The following is a 26,971-nucleotide window of genomic DNA, read 5'->3' as shown; positions in this document are numbered from 1 at the left end:
ATGTCAGAGTTTACAGAAAAATAGATAGCGCACAGCGCCCAATTCTCTTAAGAATCTCAGATGCCATGGCAACAATGTCTGTTGAGGCTCTGAAGATTATATTAGGTATCGAGTCACTCTACCTAACTATATTAAGAATGGCGGGCAAATATTGGATTCAAAAAGGAAATTTTGAAAAATGGAACAAATTTTTGAAAGGAGACTAATTTTAATGAAAGACGTTGAATCCTTTATTTTGTCCAAATGGCAAGACCACTGAAGTATGTGTAACAAGTCCATCAGAGTACACGAAATTTTTCCAAACGTCAAACAACGATTAGAATTGGGGCATCTAGACATGAATACTCATGTCATCCAATTTCTAAACGGACATGGACCTTTTCGCTCGACGTTCCATAAAATAAGCTTACTAGAAATTAACGTTTGTGACTGCAACCAGATACAAACTCCAGACCACTTGGTGTTCGAGTGTAGCAATATACTACTACCAGAAGAGGTGCAAAGAATTAGAACAAACTTACGTCAAGTAAAAAATCAACATGGCATTTTGGAATTAATTTGCAAAGACAATTATAGATATCTTTTCAATAAAACGTGTTCTAGAATCTTAGAAATTAATAAAGTCCAAATAGGAATAGACTTAGCCAGGAGACATCGAACGGAGTGACACTAATTAAAATATAAACCTATGCTTCAGTCCAATGGATACAATACTTACCAATAACAAGTTATCTTATTTTATATAATTCATAATTATCAATATTTCAGTGTTATGTGTATGTAAATGTGAAGTCTTGTTGCAGTGTAATTGTCATAATTATTTAGCATCTCAGTTTATCTGAAGGACCGCAGGCTAAGTATGCTAAGAAATAATGTAAATTAGTTGGAGGACTAACGGTTATGGTAAGGCTGAATATGGAAATGTGTAAGGCGGAAAACCATTATTTATCTCTGTTAGTGTAATTCTCACCAGGAGAGAACCAGTGAATATTACTTACAAGGAGAAAACCATGAATGTTTAACATTTAATAAATATCGTAAATTAAATGTAAATTCTGGTGAAAAATCTCACAAAGTTTTTCCTTAATTTTATGCTTATAACTAATATTCTACATAAAATTATATTTTCATATTTAGTCAAATTATAACATTCAACCATACAGAGTTCAAGTAATGTAATTGTGTGAGAATTATTTATGTAATGTTTCATGTTTGTATGTATTATATGTATGTGTTTTATCTTTAAACAAAAATATTTCTTTCTCAGCATAACAATAAAGAAATAAGTATTGCAATATAGAGCCTGATATAATCGTTAGGCATCAGGCTTAAAATCCAGGCCATACCCCGAGCTTTTGAGAGAGTTAAGAACGAAAAAGAGCAGAGAGAAAATGAAATAAAGAGAGATATTTTAAAAAGAGTTAGGGGCAGATGCGGCTGCCAATAAGACCATAAGAACTGGCAACGGCAAGGGTAGTGGAGGATTTAAAAAAGATTTATGGGGATCCGAAAGTTGAAGTTTATGATGTTGATGTCATGTTTGCGGCATAATATCTCAGGAGGGCAAAGTGCTAAAAATTGTTGCTTAGGCCACAAAGTTATTCTGTATGTGAATAAACTATTGCAAAAAAAGATATTACATGGAGAAAAGGGTGAGGACATGGTAAAAACGCGAAGAAAGCACGCTCGTGACGGTGGTTGTAACGTGGAAAAATTTAAATGTTTTAATATTTTTCATGCTAGATCTAAAAAAATTACGCATGGTTCAGTAATTAGACCCGTTTTTGTTTGTGTTCTGTTATGCAAAATCTTGGGAGTTGCGTTTTTTCTATCTTTCTAGCTCCATGATCATTGCCACGTCTATACGGTGGACAATTTATCTTGACATTCCGCTATAATAGTCCAGTAAATATAGGGTTGAGAAAGGAGCAAATTAGTAACAAGCTGAATATTGGTATGGAAGTAGGGGAATGTATCAGGAGTAACATACTAAAAGTCCCCTAAAACCCCACTGTAGTTTTTTCCTCTATTTTGAAAAATGGCCGCCATCCTTAGACGACGTCAAGGAATTTATGGAAATCGTCACCCTTTACATTTATTCCTCTAGTCACCGTTCTAATTATCACGAAGTCATGTATCATCTATGGTTGGAAAGCTTGGAAGACAGAAAATCTAAGTAAATAACATATGTCCATCATGCTAAATTTCTAGAAGAAGAGGAAGAAGAAAAGTTTTTTAAATTAAAAGAGGTATATTTTCAGAAATCATAGGAAGTTTGCAACACTGACAGTTATTGCACATCAACAAAACAACACCAACAGATACCCTTGATACTTGTCTTCAACATAGCCAACAATGATACAAATTGGTATAATACAAGCTGAGAAAAAAATGATAACCAATATTACTTTCTGGCCTTTCTGTACAAAAATGCATACGGTGACATTCACTTTCACAGCTCTAGTCACCTTCTGATATTACATAGGACCAAGAGTTATATATCATTGGAAATTTTAAGAAGCGTAAATTCGAACGAGGTAACACTTATACTCATGATGTCAGGCCACTTTTATGCTCGTGCTTTGCGAGCTCGTTTTTTTAAACACAGTTAGCAATTGTAATATATATTTAATGAATTAGACGCCAGTGAGGAGTTTGTGCGTTAATTGCCAGATGTTTGTATTCCTCTAATAATTGAAGAAGCTATAGATGCTGATGTAGTCGTTCAACACTCAAATATAATCAAGATTGTAAATGACCTAAAGTTATTCATGGACGCTGCTGCAGAAAAAAGCCGTACCTTTAAGTAATTTGCCCTGTACTTTCAGCTTGTAGAAGTTATGCGTCGTTTCATTCGTGCCTAAAGAACTGGAGACTAGAATCTTTATCTTCACTGCATACGAGAAATGTTGCCATAGTTTCGTGCAGCTGAGCATTTCTTGTATGCCAAATACGCATATTTGTATTTACAAGAACTGTTGCTGTTGGAGGATGAAATGGATCCTCATGAGTTTCAGCTATTTACACGAGACGGTTACTCCACTATTCGCAGGAAAGATATATTTTGAAGTGGTATATGGTCTGAAATGACGATTGAGCAGGTTTAAATGAGAGCAATGAAGAGCAGCGGTCGACTGACCCATGGGAGAGGCATGACTGAAAAGGTAATATCTAGGTGGTGTCAAGTATGCCAGCAGCATGCCATTTACGAGAATATCTTGAAAACTTATTATGCAAAGATAGGCATGAAGTTCACACTGGTCGTAAAGTCGAACTCTACCAAAGCAATCAATCCCGTGATATATTACATGTAGAAATATTATTGTGTTGCTTTTGCCAACATTCTCCACTCCCTTCATATCCGGAGCTCGCGTTCCTAAGCACTGGCATGGAAGATAATGCAGTGGTCAACTGTGATAAAGCTAAGGAAATCGGATTGGCTGCTATGGAAGGAATATTTGCACCGACTTTTGGAAATGTGAAACTTAAACAAAAGGTTAAAGTCATCATACTGTCCGCAATCCAGAATGCAGTACTCATCTGTGATGAGGTACTGGCTGTAAACACCATGCTAATCTTCAACCGAATCATATGCGTAGTTAAGTCCGAAGAAGAACTCCGATAATGTTTTGCTTACGAGCTTGCACCCTACCCACTTTCTTTCTTCACAGAAACGTCGATGAGGGAAAAAAAGGTCTGCTTTGTATTAGATGTTTGAATATTGGACAGACTCCAAAACTCAAATTGAAAACACTGTGTACGATATAGATGGAGGCTGGCTTCTACATCATGTTGTTTGGCCACAACATGGAACATACCTTGACGTGTACAACTCGTGTGTGTCCTATGTACTCACAAACTTCGGAACGAAAGCAAGTTATTTTTGATAGGTACCCTAATAGCACAAGTAGTCCACGGGACGTCCCATTGTGATCTCGTACGATCCACAACGATCATGAAAAATCCAAGATATAAATAGGTAATCCAGGGAAGTCCTGCTTGGGACAGGCATGGGTCTATATCCGTGGGAACCTCACAGTTGTCCCGCAGGATGGCCACTAGCAACGGGAAACAGAAATCCACAAAATCACACGTATGTTTGGTCGTCCTGGTAAGAATCAGAATGGAATTGGAATAATTAAAAGTCCAAAGAGTATGTTTAAAAATCTGCAGAAAAGGAAATATAAACCATAAAATTTCGCCTGGTCCTCAGTGTTGTGGTACGCGTTCCGAACAGTCATTTGTTTGTCACAATTGCATTGTGGTTTGTGGTATTGGAGGGAATACATACATGGGGTTCAGCGACGTGTGACGCATTTGGTTGATTTTATGGTAAAATCTTTGGTTTACGAGGGTCTAGGGCCATTGTGTAACAGGATATTTTTAAGTACAGTGACTGCAGCATAACTGAATTCGGTGAGTTATCCTTAGAGAAAGGGGAAAAAGTGTCAGCGTGTGAAATGAAAATTTACTGATTAAAAAAAAAAGGTAAAAATTAACATACTTCCAGGGGAGCCCACAGAGGGGGGCTATGACGCAAATCGCGTCATTGAAATATTGGGGGAGTAAATATCTATATAAATATGTTTAAGGGGGTGTAAAAATTAATCGAAGATAATATTTTTTTCATGGAAGAACACCTACGGATAGACAATTGGGGGGGGTGCGTCATACACAAAAGAGGGGTGGGCACCACTGCCTCTAATAATTTCTGAACTTCTTTCATTAGTTAAAGAATGTTTGTTGTTAGGCTAGTTTTAGACGGAAGCATTTATCGTAGCAAAAATCGTATCATCGGTATCCTACCGTGTAAAGTAGCAAATGCTATAGCATTTCCCATGCCATGGCATATCCTATGGCATTTCTGGTTGATAGAACCTGCTCTATTTCGTAGCATTTCTGCTCCGATTGCAGCGCCGTGGTGTGTTAAAAGGAAACGAAAGATTTTGTGTCAAATATCCATGCTTTTTGTTTTGTGTGGGAAATTGAATTGTAGTGAAGAAAAATAAGTTGGAGTAGGGATACTATTATTATGTTGATTAAAAAATATGAGAAACATCCTTGTTTGTACAAAGTTAAAAGCGTGCAGTTTCACTATACAGATTCACACAGAAATTCATTTAAAAAAAATACTTTTCGTTTCATTTATTGTACCTTCAGCAATCGCTTCTCGGTGTGCTCTTGCATTCTCCGGTGCAGGTTCACTTTAACAGGTGGCAACGTGTAGTTTCACTATACGGATCCATAGTATAAGTAGTAGTAATAGTAGTAAGAGTAATAGTAGTAGAAATAAGTAGTAGCAGTAGGAGGAGGAGGAGTAAGTAGTAGTAAGAGTAGAGGTAGGAGAACTTACTAATAGTAAGAGTAGCAGTACGTGTAGTAATAGTAAGAGTGGTAGTAGTAGCACTAGTAGGAATAGGAGTAGGAGTAGGAACGGATAGTAGTAGTAGTTGGAATGCGAGTAGGGGTAGTACTAGTAGCAGTAGTAGCAGTAGTGGGAACGGCTTAGAAGCCCCGAAGTAGGGATGGCCAGACGGATCCGGATCTCAAATTTCGGATCTTGGATCCGGATCCGGATATTCGGTTCCTGGATTCACACCCGAAATTTCGAAGTTCAGATTCGGACTCCTGTTTTGAATATTGTAGGCCTTAGATTGAGACCCAGAATTAAAATATCCATATGTATAAAATTTACTAGGTGAATTTTGTCTAACTCAGTGGGAAGACAATTCAATTTAAATGACAAAAGATTACATGAAAATCTCGTTTTCACATTTTTCGGGGTTAGACCACTGTTGCGTACACCCCATCATTTAGTCTTTAGTATATCTTTAAACGTACTATAAGTATGCCACTTTCATCTCAAGTCAGTAGTTGTATAGATCTGCCTTTTGTTATATATTAATCGAGTTAGGATTAAAATTTGATTGTTTGTGAGACCTATGATAATATTTTCAGAATGAGTTATAACATTGAAAAACTGTATAGTAATACTGCATATTTTCTTTGTGCCACATTGGAATTTAATGTAGTCTATCTTATACAGTCGGCTCTTATGATTAATTCAATGATCTGAACTCCTGCAGCATTACGCTAAAATCATGGATGTCTTTGAATTTTCGTCATTATTTCTATTTTTTATTACGAGCAAAATAAATATCATAAGCGGCATTTTACATAATACATATAGACGCAGATCAGTCAGTTGATTGCTTAAAGTTTATAGCAAAGCTATTAAATTTCTAAGACACTGCCGGCCTTAGGACAAAATCCATGGCTTTCCCATAAAATCTTAAGTATCTCTATATAAAAAGGGCAAAGTCCTGAGTGAGTGAGGGAGTGACAGATCACCGTACAGGCCAAATCGCTTAAGCTACAAACTTGAAATTTGGACAGTTTATAGGCTTTGTGACGTAGGATACCACTAAGGAAGGACTTTGGGAAATTCGACGAGGAAGGGGGGAAATGGGGTGGAAAATATTGATCATTCTTGACGTTAGATACTTCAAATTTGGTATTTGGGTTTCTCATTGAAAATAATTTGATACTTGTTTAAGTGTTTTTTGATATTTAAATTAGAAGAGGCAGGGAAGATGTAGAAAGTAAAAGAACGGGTGGTAATTGCAATTATTGCAATTAGTATAACAATATGCCTATATCTCGGAACCTTAAAGGGTTAGAAACATGGAATTTGGTATTTGGACTTCTCACTTAAAATAATTAGATACATATTTCAACTTTTTTTTTTTTTTTTTAAATATATATATATGTGGCCCAGAAGGGAAGAAAAAGGGCGAAAAGAAAATTAAGTGGGAATTACAATTATTGTATTAATATGTTCAATCCTTTAAGGTTAGAGACTTGAAATTTGGTATTTGCATTTCTCATTGAAAATAATTTGACATGTGTTTCGGTGTTTTTTGACGTTTTAGTAAAAACGAAAAGAAAAGAGATGGAAAGGAAAGAGGGTGCAGATTGTAATTATTATAATAACATGTCGATATCTGGGAACCTTTGAAGGTTAGGAGCATAGAATTTGGTATTTGGACTTTACATTTGAAATAATTAGGTATGAACTTAAGCGTTTTTTTATGTATGTCTTAGAGGGGAAGAAAAGGGGCGGGGAGAAAAGACTTTTATATCTCGGAATCCTGGAATGTTAGAGAAATGAAACTTGTTATTTGGACAAAAATTCGTTATGAAATGAAATCCTTGAGTTGTACGTCCCACGCTTATGCCGGTTAGGCTAAAGGAGACGGTAATTATGAGAAATAAATGAAATGAAGAAAGTGGGAGGAAACGGGAAAACCCCGAGAAAACCCACGAGCACGGTGTTTGTCCACACGGCGCGAGCTGGGATCGAACCAGGGACCCCAAGCACCGGAGGTGAACGCTCTACCACTGAGCCACCGCTCTACCAAAATTTTAAAAAGCTACCAAAATGTACTCTTGAATGAGTTGTATATTATGTTTGCGCAGAGGCGAATCCAGAACGGACTCCTGGAGGGGGCGGATGGATTCTTAGCGGACGGTTGGGGATGCTAGCAGTGAAAAATTACTTAGATGATCTGAAATTGCAACAAATTGCTACTAAAGTACGCTGTTAATGGTGGCGCTGGGTAGGGGCGAACGACTTTTCGCCCTCCCCCTGCATCCGCCTATGTGTTTACATGAATGATATAGCTCCTTATACAACCTATACAGAGTTAATAGTAGTTGATTACTAATTACGAAGATACGTGTTACTGCTCGAGGTTCCATATGGTATTTTGTATACACATACAGTACATTAATACATTGACTTTGATACGTTAATTGCCATTTAGAACATCATCTCTACTACAATTCTTAATTCTAACTGGAGTGGTACGGTCACAGAGAAACGTATTTTTAAAGAAAGGAAAAAAGCTCATCAAGAGCAAGAAAAGGAAGTTGCTCCTTAATTTGATTGGATCTATATTTTATGAGCTGTTCTATTAGCAGTGGCCTAGCCCATCACGACTAGGAAATGGCCTCATTCAATGACCACAATAACTCAGAAAGAATTAGAAAAGTAAGCAGCCTGAGTTTAATGAAGAAGCTTGGGCTTGAGACTAAGGTTTCATCCCAGCATTTGACTAGTGTTACAGAAAACAAAGGACAAATTTTCATCAGGACGACCGCTTTAAAAAAGATTTACTACCTGTTCGGTCAAGTATTTCCACTAGAATCGAATCTGACAATGAGATTGCTCTCACCTAAGTCGACAGTTTTACTCAATCAAATTTGGAGTAATTGTGACATATTAAGGCACGAAAACCAAATATCAACAGAATGAAGAGAACGCTAGGCTGTCACATGATCAGATACCAAAAGTGTCTTAAAAGCATAGGAATGAGAATCACTTTGTCAATAATTTCGAAAATTTTGCTGATTCGGAACACCCGAATTTTCTGACACGGAGTTTCGAATCCGGATCCAAGATCCAGTTTTTCAGGTCTGGATCCAAGATCCGAAATTTCGAATCCGGATCCAAGATTCGGTTTCTCGAATCCGGATCCACGATCCGAAATTTCGGATCCGGATCCAAGATCCGTTTTTTCAGATCCGGATCCAAGATCCGAAATCTCGGATCCCGATCCAGTGTCCGGATATGGCCATCCCTACCCCGAAGGGGTTGGTTGGGTTCTGTTCTCGATACAAAATGGGGGAAATTACAAACTTCCATGACTTTATGGCAGCTTATTGAAGATTGCGTGCATTTCAGATTCGACTTTAATTTCTATATTTCCACGTAAATACGCATCTCAGATGTAAGTGCACACCATATTTCCATTACTTATACACTATTCTATTAAAATATTAGAAATTTCTTCTGTAAATTTTAAAATCTATGGATCTGTATAGTATATCTGCACCGTTAAAAGTCCTTTGTATCATAATAAGCATATGCCAAAAAGGGCTCTAGAAGAAATAGTGACTGAAATATCTGTTTTTAGTTTTGGAGCCATAATTGCGCTCTTCTCCAGTGATTTGTTTCCTACGTCACAACAAAATGCTTATCAAAATGCTACGGTGTAAAAGGACAATATACTTTTGATGTCATAGAATATTATACGAGATTTTTGGCGGCACACCTGCTATGAGAAACGCTACGATAAATGCTTTCGTCTAAAACTGGTCTTATTCTAGTTGTATAAAAAAAAAAAAAAAAAAAAAAAAAAAAAAAAAAAAAAATTATGAGACACTCATACGAATAGTCACCGCTGTGACCGGAAAAGAAGGACGCTCACTCTGATGCTCGTAGTACTCAATGTTTAAAGATCAACAGAGCAGGAATGCTATGAATAATGGATTAATATGTATAGATTTACAATAGGTCGGAAAATTTTACTTTAAAATATTCTTCACTTTTCATGTTTCAGATTATTATCTAAAACGTTCTTACTGTTATTTCATGCTGAGATTATCGCGTACAGATTTATAATATGCACGCAAACTGATTTACCACAAAACCTGCATTGTACCTGATGTACCAAACTGAAAAGCAGACATTCAGTGTCCAGCACCAGCCTCAGGGATTTTGTTAAGATGTGCGTGGTAAAGCCAAGATGAGCAAATTTACTTTAGCAAAGTCAAGATAAACGGCTTTACGAAATATATATCGTCAATTTTTTTACTAGATTTGGGGCACTAGTGTTACACAACGCTTCTCAAAACATAGCTGATGGACTGAAGGAGCTTAGAAGCCCCGCAGAGCTCCTTGTTTTCTACCTTTGAAGTGACACATGATTGGCATTGCAACCATTGTTTCTAACCATTTCCCAAAGCTTCAGATACAACACTTACTGCGGTCTCGTTCCTAACTTGTATTCAGCCACCTTTTGCCTTGGCAAATAGTTCCACCATAACATACTTTCCTATGTATACTCACTCCCACATATGGTTTATGAAATGGAATGAAATTAAATATTTAGTTTAACGTCTCACGATTATGCACCGAGGCTAAAGGAAACGGTGATGATGAGAAATAAATGAAATGGTGGAATGAAGAAAGTGGGAGGAAACGGGTTAACCCCGAGAAAACCCACGCACACGGTGTTTGTCCACCACAGAGTTCACTTGGCGCGAGCTGGGATCGCACCAGGGACCCCAAGCACCAGAGGTAAACACTACCAGTGAGCCACCGCGGCCCCATATGGTTTATGAGTTTAATCAATTATATTACCGTTTCACTATTTTACTACTAATATCTTTCGACCTATGAATATTTCTTTTGGTAGAGCCGTCTGCTAAAGTTAACCCGCCAAGATGTTAGTTGGCGAAATTGATGAACATTGATTATTTTCAATTTAAACTGCTTTCATCACAGGTTTTGTATTTTTTTCTGTTGTGAAGTGACTTAAGCAAAGCCAACAGTGTTGCTCTTAAAAGCAGCTGTTCTATTAATAGGTTGCAGCAGAATCTGCCGTTTTACAAATTTTAACTGAACGTATCTCATGCAAATTTCATTATAGTGTTGAAACTTACAAAGGCGACGCAATGAAACCGTTTGAAGGGCATGGTGGAGGTTTTTTTTTTTTTTTTTTTTTTAACGTAGCTTTAGTTACACCTTTCCACTACTGTATATTAATGTTTAAATTAAAAGTGGTTTACTTACTTTACGAAATGTAGGTCTACTTGAGCGAGCGAACAGGGTTAGAAGTCCCGCAAGGTTCGTTGTTTTCTGTTCTTGACAATATTTTATGTAAAAGATCATGTTCGATGTACCGATCCGTCATATTGTACGATTGCCATGCTTATCAAGCATGGTTAACTTCCGCGTATTGGAAATAGTACCAACTTCATATAATTTCTCAAATTACCTACAACTTTAATCGCAACATTACATACTGAAATATCACATAAAAATGTAAAATTACCATTTCTTATCTCGTTTCTCCTGTAAATTTTGCAATTGTTTTATAAAAGCGGAAGAGTGTAGATAAAATTAATCCGTGTATATAAACGGAAGAGTGTAGATAAAGTTAGCACTTCAAAGCATAATGAACGTCCTTTGTTGAAAATGTATGAGATATTCGTATGCATTTGTGTAAAATTCGTGAGGAAAATAAAAGGAAAAGACACGAAATTTGTAATGCCATATATTGGCAGAGGAAACCGCTCGTTAATTAGATGTTCTTGAAGTGGAACAGCGTTCTTACCATTGCTGCGACTAGTCCTGGGTAATGTAGGGGAAGCGTGTCTGCGTGCCAGGTGGGATTTGGGTATGTCTAGCATAGGAACAAAATTTGCCTTGGCCAGCTATTCTAACTAAAGGCAAGGAAACAAGGTGTCTATTGATACTGGATATACTAAAATTTAATTTTGGTACTCGAAATATATTGGGATTTTGATCCACATACTGGAAAAATTATGAAATTTTCACTAACTTCCCCTTTTCTATTAACGCTGTTTTCAGTTTCCATTCTCTTTTGCAATACCTTACGTATAATAACAATGGATGCATTATATTATATGCAATACTTCAAGTGTAGGCTACAAACTAGTCAGTAAAGTCAATTAAAGTTTGTATTTTGAGGAAAATCCGTATCAGGTCTGTATTTCATGAAATTGGTAAGTAAAATCAGTTTTTACAATTTCGGAGGCCCTTTAAAAAATGTTAAAATATCTTAAAATTACTTGCTTTTAAAAAATCAAGGCTAATTAAATTTATTAAAAATAAAATATTCTTTTGATGCTAAAACAATTACAAGCCTGAAATCATCAAAAGTGTGATTATTCCTGAAAGCTTTTAAAAAATAGTATTAGGTACTGGGATTTTGCTGGTAGTTATTCTGGATGAAAATGGAACTCAGTAGACACCCTGGAAAACTGTTAATCAAGACAGCCAACTGTTAATCAGAAGGACTAAATTAGAACTTCTGTACTGTCTATTGTTTTAACATTGGTCCGCATTAGAAATCTGCAAATTTGAGTGAACGAGTTTAAACTAATTAAAGTCAAAGAGGAGCATTGTATTGGAAGAGTCAAAAATGTGGAGCATAATATTCTGAACAGAATTGCACTTGTACCCATGTGTGTGCTGTTGTAGTTGACTATAGTTGTCAGTAGGGGTCCTGTGCAAAACCCACCTGAGCTCTCTTATCAGCTCATAAATGATACAAATTAAAGACGCAAACGATTTGGGATAGTCATCCGTATTTTTCGAACATATTTGCGAATTACAACTACAAATAATAGCCGAACCCCTTCAAAACACAACGGAGGTTGAAAGGTTAGACTTTCCAAATATCGAGACTGTGAAACGTGATACGGGCTATTAGGCACCAGTGACGAAATATTTTATGCGAAGAACTGAAGTCTTAATGAAATTCAATTAGGGGGTTGCTTTTTGTTTTTCCTCCAGTCTTCCGCGGTAGTGATTTTGATTAAAAAAAAAAAAAAACAAACAAACAGTGATTTGGTTTCGTTGCGAAATACAGCTGAGCGAGAGAAAGGGGTTAGAAGCCCTGCAGGCTTTTTTTTTTTTTTTTTTTCATTAGCACAATGATTCACTGAGCTGCAGTACCAGTTCCGGAGTCATGGATCGAGTTGGAGGAAATACTAAATGCCATCCCAATTAGGAAAAAACGAAAGAAAGAAAAAAAAAAGACGTAGGTCCGATCTGACTCACTACTTTCATGCACGTGGATTCGATATGTTGCCTTAGGTTATCTTTCAGCATTAATATTAAGAAAATGTGAACAAAAGAATAATGCACGTTTGACACTACTAGTGAAGGCCAAAATTTGTAATGTTTCCTTTGATTCATTCTACCAAAAGCATCGTAATTTATATGTTGAACATTATGTCACAAAGTGACGTTCATATCAGTCATACAGTGTTGAATCAGACGTAACCTTGTTTTAATTGTTTGTGTTTAATGTACGTCCGCTCTACTGGCATAGAGTTGCTGTCCGATGCCGACACACCGCGGCTGATGTAGGATATCACCAAACTCAGTATGGGGGCTTATTTATGGCTGGTCGAAGGAAAGTCAGTGAGGGTGACAGCTCTGTTGTTGCCACATTTTCCCTTTTGTGTTATTTCTAGAGGTCTTTTTATTCAAAACAAACAAACAAACAAACAAAAACATAATACCTCAGAATTTTGTATACGAAGAAACTGTTGCAAAACTGCTAATATATAGAGAAGTGGTTAGCGATTGATAATAATTATTATCCATTTGTAAGTATTACGTTTGTCCTACAATTTCCTAAGTAAGTTTTAAATGAGCAAATACACATATGATTCTTTTATTAACTAGTGAATCCATAATGACTTTAAGAAACAAGCAATTGGAATTGTGCAGACCAGGAAATAAACTTTCATAATTACAACAAAAGCACAAAGACATGAATTTACGCAGATGTTCATTTCTAATTTATATTTCAGTCAAATGCTAGTGGAACTTTTTTATTTTATATTTTTTCACTAGTTCCTAGAGTTTTTCCTAGTGTTGCTTTAATTCTACGTCTTTCCTACACGGCTAATTAAGCGTAATTTATTGTTAGGATACATAGTATTTTTTTGCAATAAGTTGGTAATAGGAATGGATGGATACCGAAATTCTTCTAGATATTTTACTTCAAATTAGATAGAATTGAAAGACAAAAGTGTACTGATGAAATAATTAATTAAAGAAGAATATACTTAACAAGTAGTGTAAATATATATATATATCGGTTCTGAAACTCCGTAATTTGCATGGTTGTAATTGTGTTGCTCCATATATATATTTCATTGATAGATACGTACGACAAGGGCATCGAAAAGATTAGACGGAAATAGACACCTGTGAAGACGACGTAGAGAGGAAAAAGAAGCGGCGGTTACGAGCAAGGAGAATGCCTTCTTCTTCGGATGATGATCCCATGCTACATTCAAGAGGCAAATTTCGAAAATTGCTTAAAGATCTGCCACCGCTATCGCTAACGGCGTATGATGAGAAACGCCAGCAGGACGAAGACAATGGCTCTATAAGCAATCAATATACAGAAAATTCAGGTTCGTATTACTTTTCTTTTAATGCTCGTACCATAAAGTATTGTTCGTACTTTTGATGTGAGCACTGCCAGCAAAACTTTACTGAAAACAATTCGAGCCCTTTTGAACCCCGTGTAACTTCTGATCAAAAATGCTCCAAAACCTCATATTAACATTTGAAGATAAACTATCAGTTTCCATCTCTGTGGAACTTATATTTTTCCAAATACACGTACCTCAAAACATGAAAAGTCGTCTCTGATTGACTCAGAAATCATCAAAGTTTTTGAGAATTTCTGATTGTACTAGAAAACTCAAATTTGGCCAAATTGTACAGTTGTTGAGTCAACGAAAGGAAAATTCCAAACTTAAATAATTTCAACATTTATCCCGTCGAACAGACAAAGAGCATATAAAAAGAAGTAAAATCATCGCCAAGTTCTGATGGATAATAGTTATAAATACTTACTGCCTCACTTTCAAACTTTAAATTTGAAATCTGGTTGTTGTGTAATTATTATTAGGTTGCGATTATGTCAACTACTTTATAATGTTCATCGTACAACAACCAAATTTCAAAATTAATTATAAAGGTTGTCAACCAAAACTTCCTAACTCTTCTTTGTGTTTTCACTTTATTTTACGTCCAACATTCCCACCACTCTTACTTAGCAATTTTGTACAGGAATAATTTTGTAGTAGAAATGTATGGGGAGTAACGTAGCCAAATGTTATATTTTCAGTAAAGGTTAGAAAAAATTAAAGTAAGAACCTTGGATTATAGTTTTTATACAAAGAATAAAATGTTGACTGTCGGATAAATGATAATAGTGCCATCATACTTCCTACAAACTCTTATTTTACAATTTTGTTTATATAATAAAAGACGAACAGTCTTGTGGGAAAATTTTCAACGTTCCGCTAATCAATACAATGTTGAAATAAAGTCAACTTCTGACTTTTTTGTTCCAAAGCCTCTGTATGTGCAGGTATCATTACGATAATTTTACAGAGTAAAAGTTTGTGACTTGGATTGGGATTGGGAAAACACATCACGAGACACTGGACATGTTTGAAATCACATCAGTGTTAAATCAGGATTCGAACCGGGAACCCTTGGGACGAGATAATACCGCTTCAGACCTCTCACCCATCCGTGAGTATCATCACACAAAATGAGTAAAACTTATTATAGCCCTCTCCCGAGATCACAAAAATATTTATGTTGCCACAAAATGTTCAGTTCTACGACATTACATCGCTGTTGGTGGCGAGTTGATTTTACTTTCCGTTTAGTTCTCTTTTTGTATATTTCACAATTTGAATTCGAACATTAACTGCTGTTCTATTTCTTGAAGTTATTTCCATGAAACTACATACAGCAAAAGATTCAGACAACTGTTAAACTAAATACTTTCCAAATTAAAAATTCTGAATTTGATTATGAATGCATAGGGAAAAGATACCAACTTCTCTAGTTTCATGACAATTCCTCTAGATGAAAGCACATGTCACTATTTGTGTGTGAAGATACGATCGGCAGAGTACACCTACGTTACCTTCGCTAAGAGGATGAGTTTTCTTACATGAAACGTATCGTTTCCTATCATAGAGAATGAGCAAACATAAAGAAGATGATGTGTGTAATAGCTAAATGCATATCTAAACACAATTCCTTGTCATTGCATGATGGAACTAGGGTAATGATTGAAGTTCCCATGTTGTGCGAGAGGCGGTATTGTTTGTTATTCCCGCATACGTTTGTCGTTGCACGTGCTTGCAACTTCTCACGATAATTGCGAAAGATGCGCTCACCTCTGGTTTTAGGAATCCCTGGTTCGATCCCAGGCTAATTGAGCACGTGGTGGACCACATCGTGTCTGTGGGTTTTCTTGGAGTTTTCCCTTTCTCATTCCATCATTTCTATCATCATTCACTTGTTATTTCATCCGTCTCCTTTGGCCTTCGCTTGCGTTATCGTGGGACGTTAAGCTACAGATTTCTCCACAAGATGGTGAATCATTAAATTTTATTTTTTAACTACAGCTCATCGTCAATGTAGTGAAAATCGATATGCATTCGTATTAATTATCAGAAATGTTTAAATTAAGAAAATAGGTTTCATTGAACGCTTGCTTTTGTACACGTTATGACGTTTAATAATAAGATTGTGGCGCCTTTCTCGATGGACTTTCATCTGCGGCTTGAAAAGTTTTAATCTATAGCTGACAATAAATTTTATATATATATATATATTGTATATAAAACATTTGTACAGTTTCCAGTGATGTAAGGTAATGTTACCATTATAATTATTCATTTTCTTTTCTTTTCATTCTCAACGGAATTCCAAAAGCAGGTGCTTGCACACTTAGCAAGTTTGAAATATTCAGTGCAACATGTACAGCAAGCTATACATCGATTAGAAGAAAAGTTAGACACTATTGGAGCGTTCAAGACCAATGATAACCCACCAGTAGAGGAATATAACGGAAGATCACCGCAGGAAAATTTCCCTCTTCAAACGTTGGACAACCTTTATGAGTGTGAGAGGAGGATTGCAAATGATCCAGCATTTAGGAGATGTTTGGATGTTTAGCTACGTATTTGTTGAATATATTTAGTTACGAGAAGAAAATGTATGTTTTTCCACAAAGGACAAATATAGGGTTGCCACCTACCGTGAAAAGCCAGGGAATTTGAAGATTCTGGAAAAGTTAGGGATTTCTTTTTTTAAAAAAACGGGAAATTTGAGCTTAACGGAAAATATAAGAATCACTGCCAAGCCATGTTTCTGTATGTCTTATTGTAAAGTAACCCATTTTGTTTTTATGGGTGAGACAGATAGTATCCCCATTTCTGTTGGCTGAGCACTAAAAGAAGTAAACTTTTACGTGATTAAAAGAAGAGCAGTAGTTCGGTTCTCCTATGTTATGCATATAAACTATAGGTAGCAGGACATGTGCGAGTCATGTACATTTGTCAAATCGAAGTATTTTTACTTACAACTGTGCAGTTTTTAACTACCCAAATTTTTGTTATGCGGGTGACCACTTTTAAATGTATAAGAAACGTTTCTGGCGTAACTTGCTTGCAGTTTTAGGCTCCATGCTGTGAAATTTTAAATTTAAATTAGAGTAGTAACAATCAGTTTTTCAGTTCTTGTTGTTGATCAACATCTTGAAATTTACGTTTTCCTTTTAGTTTAGGCTTCTTGTAATGTAAACGTGTATACAGAGGTAGACTACTGTATTTTTGTGGTGCACTAATGGTAATGTAAATTGTGCTAAACTTCAGACTGAAAGTTGCCAAATAGAGATACATATTTATACCTTCTGTAATATTTAAAATATTCTTATGCTTCTGCATTTCCTTCGTAGCTCTTCTTATCCACTATAGTATAGCTGAAGTGTGTTATTTATTTTCAAAACTCGAAAGTACCCATTTGAGTTATTTGGTGTATAATTTTGTGAGAAACCTTTAAGAATAAGGGAGTTTTGAAATCCCGAAAGAGTATCCAGCGTCATTCTAATTCATTTTATGTTCCTAATTCATTTTAGTAATTCAGTTTTATTAATGATATGTGTATGTTTAAGCTGTAGCAGGCCCGTTGCCACAAGAGATTACGAAGAGCTAAGACCCTTCTAGAACATTTTTTAAAAACGTTGATTCTGGTTATATATGTGCTCTGGCAAGATGTTCTAGAAAACACCTGCATATGGAAAAAAAAATCATCAATAACATAGGCATTTACCACACGTACAACAGAGAAATCAATCAAGATTTTTCAAAAAACCACAAGAGACAAAAAATAAAACTAATAAATCTACGGAACCAGACAATCGGCTTAAATGTGTCTGATACATCTTGAGTGCCATAAAAATTTGCTTTCTTTCTTTCTTTCTTTCTTTCTTTTTTTTTTTATCTTGATTTAATTCCTGTTTTTGTTTCTTGTCCAGACCGTCCGAGACAAACATTTAGCCGAAGGCCAGTCTTCGAAAATTTTTTGTTGTGCGAGAAAGATTAGTATGTATCGCGAATATAATGGTATATGTTCTCGCTATGTGTACAATATATTGAGTATTTTTTGGTATTTCCTCTGTCCGAGAAATATTTTTAACTGAAACATTATGGATAAGAACAACAACCAACTTCGATAAGAACGGAGTATACTTCAATATGTTAGTATCGCTATTGTAATTTAAATACTTTTTTCAAAAATAATTACAAACAATATCACCTTTTTTTTTTTTTTTTTTTTTTTTTACAAATTTCATAACCCTTAAAATGCTAAGACCTTATAATTTCTGAAATTACCAAGTTTGCAATCAATAGAATCTTTTTTTTTTTTTTTATTTATTTATTTCATCTACTTTAATTCAAGAAGTAATCAAATTCTTCCGCGTCACAAGAGAGTTCACAAAAGGCATGATATAACAATATTCAAAGTCAAACAGAATATAATTACTTTTCCAAATATTATTCTTCAATATATTATCGAGAAGAATTTTACAATTTTTTGATTTTTTTTTTAACAATAATAATAAATTTATTAAACAGGGCAGCTTTATCAAATAGAATCTTATATTTGTACTCTGATAAAATTGGTGCGTAAATGCTAAATTTTATATTTCAGATTGCAGAGCTCCGTACTAATATTAATAGTACCGTAAGATAGGGGGTACTAATATTGACAGTATTGCTACGAATATATTGAAGCGAATTGTAACCAACATGTTAGCAGCGGAAATAAGTTGCACAGGCGGAAAGACGAAGACATCATTCTCAGCCCTTGCACTTTGTGGTGTTCTTACAGGTAATATATTATGATTTATTACATATTTTCCCATGTTATTATTTAAGACGATTAACTAGAATTTGTATGTGTTTTCACTCGATTCGACTATCCACCACAAAATTATCGAGAGGTTAGTATTGTAAGACAATTCTCCGAAGTAATTTGTTCACAGAGCTTAGTTTTTCCAAAGAACTTGTATGAGAAAATAAATGTCGACATGTTTGCAGAAATTAAATTGAGGATTGTGAATTTAGTATTTTATACCATCTTACATAAACTTATTCTCTTAGTTTCTTGATACTCACTACTTGTTTAATATCATAATTGACTTTTCTTAAATTTTTAATGATCGTGAACTGTTGTTTCATTCTATTTTAAAATTTATTTTTGAGAAAGAAGAATGGATGGTAGATTTTTTTTTATAATGATGAGTTTGCGTTATCCAGATGTATTTTTTTTTTTTTTAAATCATGGTATAGTGCACAAATATTTCTCACGTTCTGAAAAACCTCTAAACTTAATTATAAGGTAGAATAACAAGCTACCGCGTGTCTGCAATGGTTCGTGATTTTAAATAAAATTAGCGTGTTGTTTTTTAAATACACTAAAGTCCTACAAGTTATGGGATAGCGGTACAGAACCACTTCATGTGTTGCGGAAAACAGATTAAAATATATCAGTTGTAAGTCCGCGCCATAAAATTTGTTACAAAAATTCTAAGTCCAAATGAATAACAAACTCTTGCCCAGTTTTATTATGCATTCCCGCAATACATGTATCAATCGATTAGTTGCTTCTGATATTTATTCCAACTCCTCCCCGTCCTCCACCTGTCCTTGTCTAAAGCAGTGTGTGTGACGTAGTACACTCTTTCCATTCAGCTGAAAAAGAAACAGGAATCAAGTTTACAACGTTATAGCTTTAAAACAGTCTTTTCCATTCGTTTGTTCTGAAATATTTTTAAGAGCCTAAATTAAAGGAAAGTCACACAATCTACCCAGAGCTTCATAAATATCTTTAGTTTCATTCTTTTCTTTCTTTAAAAAGTGCAAGCTAGTAAGATGCTTCCTAAGAAATCTATGGAAATTGCCAAGAGCTCTAAAATATCTACGGACAGAAACGAGTTTTATTCAATGATTTGTTTAATTTCTTTTCAGTAAGTGCAAGCAAATGTTTCAGGGGCGTCATTTGGGCAGGACAGGAGGGTGTAATTCCCCCTCTCTTGAGCTTCATAAATACGTATTTTTTGATCAAATGTATAGTAATACACTAATAAAAAGTGAAAATCTTATGTCGCCGGAGAATCTCTTCCTCTCCCCCCCTCCCCCGAATAAAGTCTAAAAGACACTGCTTTTAACAACAAACCTATAGAGTTACGATAGCACATTGCTAAAGAGCTTACATTTGGTTTCAAGAGTCGAAGGTTTGATGTCAAGCCATATGATTTCCTGGGTGACATTGAGAGAGAGAGAGAAAGAGGGGGGGGATTCAAGTATGGAGAGAGAGAGAAAGAGGGGGGGGGATTCAAGTATGGAGACAGAGAGGGATGATTTGTATACACAGATTTAGAATTGGGGAAAAAATGATCGGACAGCATTCGTATTATGACGAAAATTCTGATTTTGTGAAAGATAAGAAGGGAAGTTTTCGAACTGCGAGGATCACATTAGGCAGTTGTCGAATTAATGTGGAGAACTCTTTTTAGAGCATCAGATGATTACGAAAGGAGAGAAAGATCTTCAGAACTGAGGAATTAAGATTTTAAAAAATCTGGTTTCGGCGACGGGTTTCGAACCACGAACCTTGTGGTCATCGAACCATGACTTTATCCATTCTGCTACGGAAAATTCTATTACTCGTTCACATACGTTTCCCTTAGCTGCGTTGAAAGCTACCTTAAGGGGATATTCCAAAAGTTGACTCGGTAGATGCGCCGTTCAGTTAGGACGTAAACCTCTTGTAACTTAGTTACAATGTGCAAAATGAACTTCCTCTTCTTCAGGACACTTTTTAAAGCTTTAAAATTTGTTACTATTGTTTTAATTAAGTTACATTTGATAGAACCATCTGATAAAGTAGTGCCAAGCCCTGTGCGTCATTGTCTGTTAGGTGAATGGTTAATGTAAGTTACTTTTACGTGGATGGTCCGAGCTTCCAATCAAGACCATTCTTATTGATTATTTGATTTGAGCTACGCTCATACTGTATATTCCACAAGTTCAAGTTTGAAGTAATGTAGTCACAGCTAGTTTAATTCGAAATAATTTTCAATATTATATTTGTTACTAAATTTACATGGCACTCCTCACTTGTTTGTAGCCCTGCATAAATGCAAAATTGTTTTAAAAGTATATTTTACTTTCAAGTATTATTGATTTTTTTTAAAATTGTGCTTCAAATTTATTTTATAATTATTTTCTATTTCTTAATTATAACATATTTTCTATTTATATTGTATTCTATGTTACACGTTTATTATTTACATTTTATGTCTTACCTTTGAAGAGGAGCTTTTGACAATTCAGAGCAGCAGGGACATACACAGGATGCAGGCCTTGGCAATCTAGAGCTTTTGCCCCCACGAAATCACTACTTTTTTGTTTGTATATATATATCTAATTTTATAGATGGTGATAGCAGGGGCGGATCCAGGGGAGTGTGTTTGGGGTGATCGCATCCCCCAGAATAGGGAACTTTTTATACTTTTTATTTTAAAAATAAAACATATCCTAAGTATTTTTCCTCTTTGTATTATAAACGTAAATTAAACCCTAAAGTAGATAGGCCTTACTTTCTTAAGAAAGTTAATTCTACAGAAGAGCTCTTTCTCATTTTCTATTTTTTTCTTTTCTTTTCTTTTCTTTCTTTCTTTCTTTCTTTTTTCTTTTCTTTTTTTGCACTCCGCTCTTACCTTGATTTGACTTCGAACGACCGCCCCTCCCAAACAATCATCCTGGATCCGCCCCTGGACGATAGACATGTTAGTAAAATATACCCTCAATCGCTTAAATAAATTCCTGTCAAGCTTTCGATCGCTGAAATAAGTTTCTGTCTACGGCCCTGCAAAACAGTGACGATTTTAGGGAGTGATCAGTTAGTAATGCCTCCCTGGAGCAACGACACTTCCCCAGAAGTCATATCTCCGATAATTCAGAATGTGATTTGTGCATTATCACTTTTCACTCTCAGTGTCTTGAAACGCACCAAAAAGGAACTGTTCTGAAGTATTTACTGATTCTCCCTATGACTCCATTTCAATATGGCCAACCTTGGACATATACACATCTGAAATATCACCTTTTATGTCAGTGATCCCGAAAACTATCCATTCGACACAAATATAGGATATTTTCGATTCTTTATTCCTGTCACCCTCCCATTGTCAACTCGAAGCCAACCAAGGCTTATTTTGGACTTACGCAGCATCCACAGTGTCACTTTTCATCTTTGCACATGAATTCGACACTAATTTCGTTCGTATTTGACTACTTTTACATGTCACCTTCACCTCTTGGTAGGGATTTTCTCAGTATCTCGCCCTCCACAACTATGGACAAATTTCAACCAACTAAGTATAATTATAAATTATCATCTGAAACACAACAGTACGGGTGATCTTTTTCGCAGAGGAATTCGTTAACTACTGTTTCAATATCAATGTATTGGCTTTTTTTGCTCTGCATGCTGGAGATTGCCAAAAAGCTAAACTTCATTCTGTACTATTGTGCTATGAATATAGTGGTTTAATTCACTGAATACTCGCTTAGATGATGCTCTCGTCACAGGAAAAGTGAGATACAGTTATAAAAGAAAAACGAAACGAAATATTTAAGTTTTACGTCCCACGTTAGGCCGACTACGCTAATGGAGACAGTGATGGTGAGAAACGAATGAAATCGTTTAATGAAGAAAGTGGGAGGAAACTGGAGAAATCCGAGAAAACTCATGCACACGGTGTTTGTCCATAATAAAGTTCATTCAGCGCGAGCTGGGATCTAACCAACAACTCCATGCACCATAGGTAAAGTTATAAAAGAATAGGCGTCTAAACAAATACGGAACATTACTATCAATGAGAGTTGTATAAGATTAGATTTTTATTTATTTCATTCTAAGTTGAAATTTCAACCAATCTTGATCTTCATTACTGTTCGAAATCCGGACCAACCAGTATTCCCTACTAGGGTAAAGATTAATTGATCGCCAACAGAAATCCAAAATCCTCTGTATAACCCCACGTTCCATTATTCTATATACACAATTAAGAGTCCAGCGTAACCTACCAGTTAATAAGTTTTCTTCTTCTTATTATTATTTTTAATACCTCAAATATATAGGCTCATAATTGAACAACTGATTGGAAAAAGGGAATAAGTACATAAAAATATTTTTTTCCACTTTTAAGCTTTTCTTACCAATTGCAGTGCTACAATACAAGATTCTTCTTCTTGGCGTAGAGTTTGTCAGTTCTTTTGCTACAATTAATCAGTTATACACGTGTTGAAACAAATACAAATACGCCTCGGGAAGGTTTTTTAGCGTTTCTGAAAACTTGGGTCTGATGTACTTATTCCCTTTTGCTGGAAATAGTTGCTGCAAATAGTTGCTGCAAGGACGTGATAAATCTTTTCGGTAGACTTCACAGTCTATAGCTCCTTCACAACTTCCTTTTCATCTAAGGCTAAGTAGTTACATTTTAGACATTGAAAAAAAAGTGTGAAATTAATTAAAACCCTTCAAAGTGGAGTTACGAATCTTCAATGGACCCCATTTTGCTGTTGGCCTCGCTCAACGCACTCCCGGCACTGTTCAGGGTGCACGATGGAGTTTCTCCCTTTTAGGAATACTTTCTAAGACAGTACTAGTTTTTTTTTTCAGCTGTTTCAATTGAGTTGTATTTGCTAGAACTGTCGGTTAAAGGAAACAAAAGATCCTATACTCAAACACAAATCATCTCTCTAGAAGCTCTAATGGAAAACGAAACGAATCGTCGTAAACATGTTACGTTCTTGAAGAGGAAAACAGTAACACATTGATTGCACAAACGTATAATGGTATCATTTGCTTGCAAATTTAAAATTTATAGAAGTTGATGGCTTGTTAGGTGAGGGGTTAGTGAACAGGATATTTGTACTGGTGGTCCAGGGTTCGAATCTCGTCCGTTCTTCTTACGTTTTGTTTCTTTAAGCTACACTGAGTTTGTTCATTCCAATTCTTTAAGCTTGAATTAAATCTAATACCAGTTAGTGAATTAAAAGTATCTAACATTATTTTCAAATACGAGACGTTATTACATGCTTGTCACTAGCTCACAATACTCAACTTTGATATAAACTCTTGCAGCCTTCATTTAACTCATTTCTTGACGTGTTTTGTTACAAAACTCATGAATCGTGGCGAACAAAATTGCTTTACCAGATAATGGTGACTGCTTTGAAACCAAATGACAAGTATGAGAATTAAACGTATCATATCTGTAGTTTGGTGTGGAGAAGAAACCAAATAGCGAACGAAAGGTTTAAGAACAACCACGTTATTAATATAAACTATGCCAAAGATTATTGACTTATATGATTAAAAAACATCGAAAGCAATTGTGAAACAACGAAAAATACTAACTTAGAATTTTGTAACTGGAGGCAAGGAAATCTAATTTAAACATACTAAAACATACCATTTAGCGCATATAGAGCGTGGATCTGTGCTCAAGGCGCTAGCTAATAATCTGGAGGTTCTCAAGTCGGAACCATGTGTGAATATTTTGTTTAAATTTAGAATTTTTGGTGATCATTAGTTGGCGGTGACACACGTTTAATTGTCTTAAGGTATTTGAATATTTTGATCTTTCAATATTGAATGATCAAATCTTTAATAATAATAATAATTATTATTATTATTATTATTATTATTATTATAATTATTATTATTATTATTAGCAAAGTATTTCAATAACACGTTAATATCTTTAATTATTTCTCGATAAATACTCGAACTTAAGACGTCCTCGAATCTAAGTCGCACCCAGATTTCGCTGGGCTAAATTAAAGAAAAATAGTAATATGTTATGGTTTTACTATTACTAAAGCACTCTTTGATATTGGTCATTTTCGATGATTTTATGTATTCCTCTCCCCTCTCCATGTTGAGGGCACGGTATGACAAAAATTATCCCAGGCCCGAATGTCATGTACGTTGACAATTTGATCGAAATCTGTTGGATGGTTCAAGAGTTGTTCTATTTATTTTTATATATTAATCTCTCCTTCTCTTATCCTCTCCTATGTTCTACCGTCAAAGTGAAAATATTAAAACAAAAGTTTCTAGGCCCGAACGTCGTCTGTGTTGAAAATTAGATCGAGATCGGTCAGGTGGTTCAAGAGTTGTTAAGTTTTATTCATTTTTATAGATATCTCCCCTCCCCTCCTCCTACCCTAAGTTCTACCATCAAAGGGATATGATAAAAACCATCCCAGGTCCGAACCTCATCTATGTTGATAATTTGATAAAGATCTGTTCGGTGGTTTAAGCGTGATGAAGTCACCAAGACCATTTTTATTTTTATTGTTTTACATAGTCCCCCCTTCCCCTCCCCTACATTGTGCCGTCAAGGCAAAAAATGAAAACATCCCAGGTCCGAACTTTATCTATATTGAATGTTTGATTGATTGGGATTAGTCGGATTGTTCAAGAGTTATTAAGTTTTATTCATTTTCATATATTTACCCTCCCCTCCTCTTCCGCAAGTTCTAATATCAAAATGAAATAACAAAAAGCTTCCCAGGTTCGAATTTCATCTATGTTCAAAATGTGATTGAGAACGATCGGGTAGTTCAAGAGTTATTCACCACCGAACATTGTCACTTTTATTTTATATTTATAGCTGTTATGTATCTTCCCCCTCCTCTCCATCCTCTACGTTATTCCGTCAAAGTGAAATGGTAAAATCCATCCCTCGCGTTAATCGAGACGGGAACATAAAGCCTCATTGCTGACGTCCCCATTAATCCCCCTACTCATACCCTTTAGTGTGTTTTAGTTTTTTTTCTCTTCAGTTGCAAATTTCTAAGTTATTTTTCTTTGTTTCAAAATTCTCGCATTTCTTGTATGATAATACAAGTTAATAGTCTTTGACTTGTTTTATATTAATAATCTGAGTTGTTCTTAAACCTTTGGTTTCCAATTTTGTTTTGTCTCTACACCAAACTACAGATATGACAAATTTAATTCTCATACTTTACATTTGATTTGAAAGCGGTCGCCACGAACTGCTTAAAAGCACTTTTTCCGTCACGAAACACCCAGCAGAGGGCGTACGATATCGTCTACAGCAATGAGAGGAAACTCCGCCTTGTTACGTGACGTCACATGAAGCACGTTCCTAAGCAAAGCTATCATTTTGCTTCTGGTGGGAAAATGGCTCACTACGAAGCTTCTGTTAAAAGCAGCGTGATTGCTTTAATTGAGCATGCGGGCATGAACTACAGCGAGGCAGGCGCGAGATATGGCGTTAACCGTGCTACAGCACGGAGGTGGTGGAGGAGATATGAGGAAACAGGAGATGTAAGACGTAAAAGAGGAAGTGGGTGACAAAGAGTTTCCTCTGCCGAAGAAGACCAGAGTGTAATTGCCCAATGCCGTGAGCACCCTTTCATGTCTGCCCGACAGTTACGAGAGGAAACCAATTTCCCAGGCGATGTTACGACTGTCCGCCGTAGACTCAAATCCTTTGGTTTGAGATCATACAGGGCAGCTGTTAAGGAGCGACTAACAGAAGACCACATGGTTGACCGTCTGGCGTTTGCACAGTTAAATATTGCACGTGTGTGGGACGAGGTCGTTTTCACAGACGAAAAAATATTTTCCAGTGCAAACTTCGGGCCGAAGCGTGTTTACCGCCCCCTGGAAAAAAGTATCCCTCTGAATACGTTTCCCGTTCTGGTCGAATGGGACATGTAACTGTCCACTGTTGGGCATGGATAAGCAAGGCTGCCAATTTCGGAGGAATCTACAGGATTCCTGGTCGCCTAAACGCCCACAAGTATGTGGAACATCTGGATGAAACGCTTCCGGAAATAAAAGCTCATGTAGGTGACGGCATATTATATTTGCAACAGGACAATAGCTCGATACATAATTCAAATGTGGTTCAGACATGGTTGCAGAGGG

The 26,971-nt window shown here is 35.8% G+C and overlaps 1 protein-coding gene across 8 annotated transcripts in view; it reads right to left on the bottom strand.

Annotated features, from left to right (window-relative positions):
* The window catches only part of LOC145686323 (U2 small nuclear ribonucleoprotein auxiliary factor 35 kDa subunit-related protein 2-like), a 497,978-nt gene that overhangs the window by 7,365 nt on the left and 463,642 nt on the right, over positions 1-26,971 (bottom strand). Inside the window, exon 10 of one of the 8 annotated variants that reach the window (XM_081759533.1) lies at positions 19,668-19,686. The exons of the other annotated variants lie outside the window; for them this stretch is intronic. Within the exon in view, the coding sequence (XP_081615659.1) occupies positions 19,683-19,686 (4 nt within the window). The 3' untranslated portion in view covers positions 19,668-19,682. Of the gene's footprint in view, positions 1-19,667; positions 19,687-26,971 lie in introns of those variants that run through there. 8 annotated transcript variants of the gene reach the window in all.

The sequence above is a fragment of the Thermobia domestica genome, chromosome 5 (assembly GCF_964235325.1).
Source record: "Thermobia domestica chromosome 5, izTheDome1.hap1.1, whole genome shotgun sequence".
NCBI classification, from domain to species: Eukaryota; Metazoa; Arthropoda; class Insecta; order Zygentoma; family Lepismatidae; genus Thermobia; species Thermobia domestica.
The sequence above is the reverse complement of the archived record's forward strand: the minus strand, read 5'-3'. Positions and strand labels throughout refer to the sequence as shown.